General features: G+C 43.9%; 1 protein-coding gene across 3 annotated transcripts in view; it reads left to right on the top strand.

Annotated features, from left to right (window-relative positions):
- fto (FTO alpha-ketoglutarate dependent dioxygenase) overlaps positions 1-3054 on the top strand; it is a 136633-nt gene that overhangs the window by 61336 nt on the left and 72243 nt on the right. For all 3 annotated transcript variants that reach the window (XM_019866646.1, XM_019866647.1, XM_019866645.1), the window contains one exon: positions 1838-1980. In XM_019866646.1, coding sequence (XP_019722205.1) covers positions 1838-1980 — 143 coding nt within the window. The remainder of the gene's footprint in view (positions 1-1837; positions 1981-3054) is intronic.

Below are 3054 nucleotides of genomic sequence, written 5' to 3' on the forward strand. Positions count from 1 at the left end.
AATACACGTGCACACATACAGCCTCACAAAAACACACACCAACTTCTGAAATGTCACAGAGCAGTCAATGCATTTTGCCATTTCTTTCTTCCCGGGCTTAATATCATTTTGCTACCAGTGGAGAGTTTGGCCCTCAGGAGGAAAGTACCTCAACAGTGGCGTGCCACAAACACACACAGATCACACGTCTGGACAACGACTCGGTCTGACTGGATCACAGTGTGCCAGTTGTTTATGTTTGTGAGCTGAAGCTTTCCATTTACCCGGCAGCAAGGTACCTGATGCCTTTCCCCTCCCTTCGGTCAATGCAATATTGGTCTCTTGTATGAGACAACACAGAGGCACTGAGGTAGGGAAGAGGTTGCCAAACTCTCACTTGTCTCGGCTTGGTAAAATCAGATATCATTGCAGCTGAGCTTGTCATATATATCCATCGACAGTTTTGTAAACACTAGTTTGAACATGAAGCTTTGGTGTTACAGTAGAGGGCCCAAATTATCTCATTATTGCGACTAAAAGGACGAGTACAAACGTGATCTTCTACATGGTAAATGTGGAAATATTGGAGAAGGCAATATAACACTGTGTTGTATGTTTGCTGTAGAATGACAACACTTGTCTTATTCCTTTATGTTAACGTTCTTGCACTGTTGTAGTGAGAATAAAAAGCACCCCACACCCCCATCCATTATTAAGTCTCTGTTGCAGGAGCTCAATAGCAATGCCTTTCCTAGCATATCTCCTCCGCCTGGAGGACATGTTTTGATCCAAAGTTACAGTCTCCATAGGCAGAGTCACCAGCACTCTTTTTACCCGGTCACTCTAATATTTGGTGTCTCCTCTAAGTCAAATGTAATCACTCAAGGAGACACTTATTTTTGTTTGTTTTTGACACCTGTCTTGGAAAGGATGTAAGCGCCTGCAAATCACACCGCAATCCTTTTAAAACACACACAGAGACAATCAAACCTTTCTTCAGTGAAAATTAAGACAGACAGTTAGATTGTCACCCCCCCCCCCCAACAGAGGCAAACGAGACGAAAAAGCGCCCCTTTGGTTGTTTTTTTTTCTTCTTCTTTTTTTTTTTTTTTTTTTTAGTTAGCTAGGAAGACTCGCGAGGCGGTTGACTGTTAATGGGAAGAAATGAATGCAATTGACTGGTGGATATGATGGGAAGAGAGTGCTCTTAACAAGGCGTCACCGTCAGTCAGAGTTACAGATCCATCACTTTCACAGGCGCCTCCGAGAAGGCCCCCCCTGACATTTTTTAAGGATATTTAAAAGAGCCAGAAGAGTCTGTGAAGGATAGAAGAAGAAGTGAAAAAGGAGGGGTGGGAGGAAGAGAGGATTTGACTGTGGCTGACAGCGCCGCATTTAATTTGGGCTGCCAGATCCTTTTTCATTTGACTCCCTCTCAACCGGCTTAAAAGCGGCGGCGGACTTTTGCAGGCAAAGGTTTGCCAGGATGCCTCCGATTAGCGCTGATGTGCCACGTCACACTTTTAAGCCAGCCTGTAATGCATGTTCAACAGGGGGATACTCGTACATTACACTGTGCTGTGCGAGGCCGTGATTAATTGACTCACGCTCTGATATTGGATGTAATTTGCCCGTCCTCTGATGTGAAACCGACTGAAATGCCAGCCTTACTGTGTGACGCCATCCTGCGGGTGTCACGGTCGACACGATAGCTGGAACCGCTTAAACAAGTTTTTGGGACACCACACTCATTCAAGCGTGCTTTACATGACCAAAAACTGGACTTCAAGCTGGACCTCAAAAGTGGTTTGTCCGAAATGTTCAAGAATCTCCTCTATTTGTGCTTTTTGCGTTTCAGACGATGCTGTTCTTGGCTAAAGTGGAGGAAGAGGAGGAGGAGGAGGAGGAAGGACAAGTGGGCGAGAGCAGGAGAGACATGGCAGAGACGCTCCTGTCTGCATTGATCGACAGACACCAGCAGAGGCAAACATGGAGAGACAGGTAACACACACGGTGTACGGACAATAAACGCACACAGTGACACAGTCTTGGAAAACATAAACAAGTAAAGACGGAATCATCCTGTTATAGGATAGATTGCTCGAGTTACAGCAATTTCAATGTTCGCAAGTTGAAACCATTAGTTTTCTATGCTTTAGAAAACCAAATCTTTCAAGGGTACATAGCAACCAGCATCTCAGCAAAAAATATATCGACCCTCCCCCATACATTCAGGAACTCTTGAAAGAACATTGGCAAGTAAATTCCGATGTCATGTAAGGACATCGTCTGAGATTTTAACCCCTTAAAATCTGATGAAGTTTGACCTCACATCATCAACTTGGACGGCCCCCTTCAGCTTACAATTCAACTCCTGAGTCATTATCAGCCAAAGGTTGGTTGTTTTATTGTTACTTCTTTTCTTTTTTTTTTTTTTGATTATGACAAATGCCCGCAATGGGAAATTTCATTGAAGAATTTTGTGCCAGTTACTTTTTGGAGCAATCTGACCAAAATGTTTTTTTCACATTTCATCATGAATTCATCTGAAATACAGTCCACTTAACCCCATGCAAATAGTATTGCCTATATTGAAAAACTGAATTTAGATGTTTGTTTTTTTTTTTTAATCCGTGAGGCCCAAATCTTGACCGTATACATATATGATGATCCCAGCAGTCCGCTTTCAATGGAAATGCTCTATATGGTCAAATAATTAATTTCCCCCATGTGGATTCTGCATGCTGCATCACGTTTGGTGTTTTGATTGTCCTCCCTGGGCCTGGCACCTATCACAGCTCACACAGCGACACGTGTGTCCTGGATAAGTCTGTTCACTTCCTTCCCTCGAGATAAGAGTGCAGAGAGCAGCACACTGGTCATCGCTTTAGATAAAGAATGGCCACACTCGTGGAAAACACACATGCACTGATTGTTGTTTTAGCTGTTGCTTCTCACCACTTCGAGTCTTGTATAAACTAACGACGTTCACATATGATTTCCCTGCTTATTGTCTCGCACAGACTTGACCCATGTGTCAAACACACACACACGCGCGCGTGCCCGCCCCCCCCC

This window comes from Hippocampus comes, unplaced genomic scaffold, assembly GCF_001891065.2.
Source record: "Hippocampus comes isolate QL1 unplaced genomic scaffold, H_comes_QL1_v1.1 scaffold82, whole genome shotgun sequence".
NCBI lineage: Eukaryota > Metazoa > Chordata > Actinopteri > Syngnathiformes > Syngnathidae > Hippocampus > Hippocampus comes.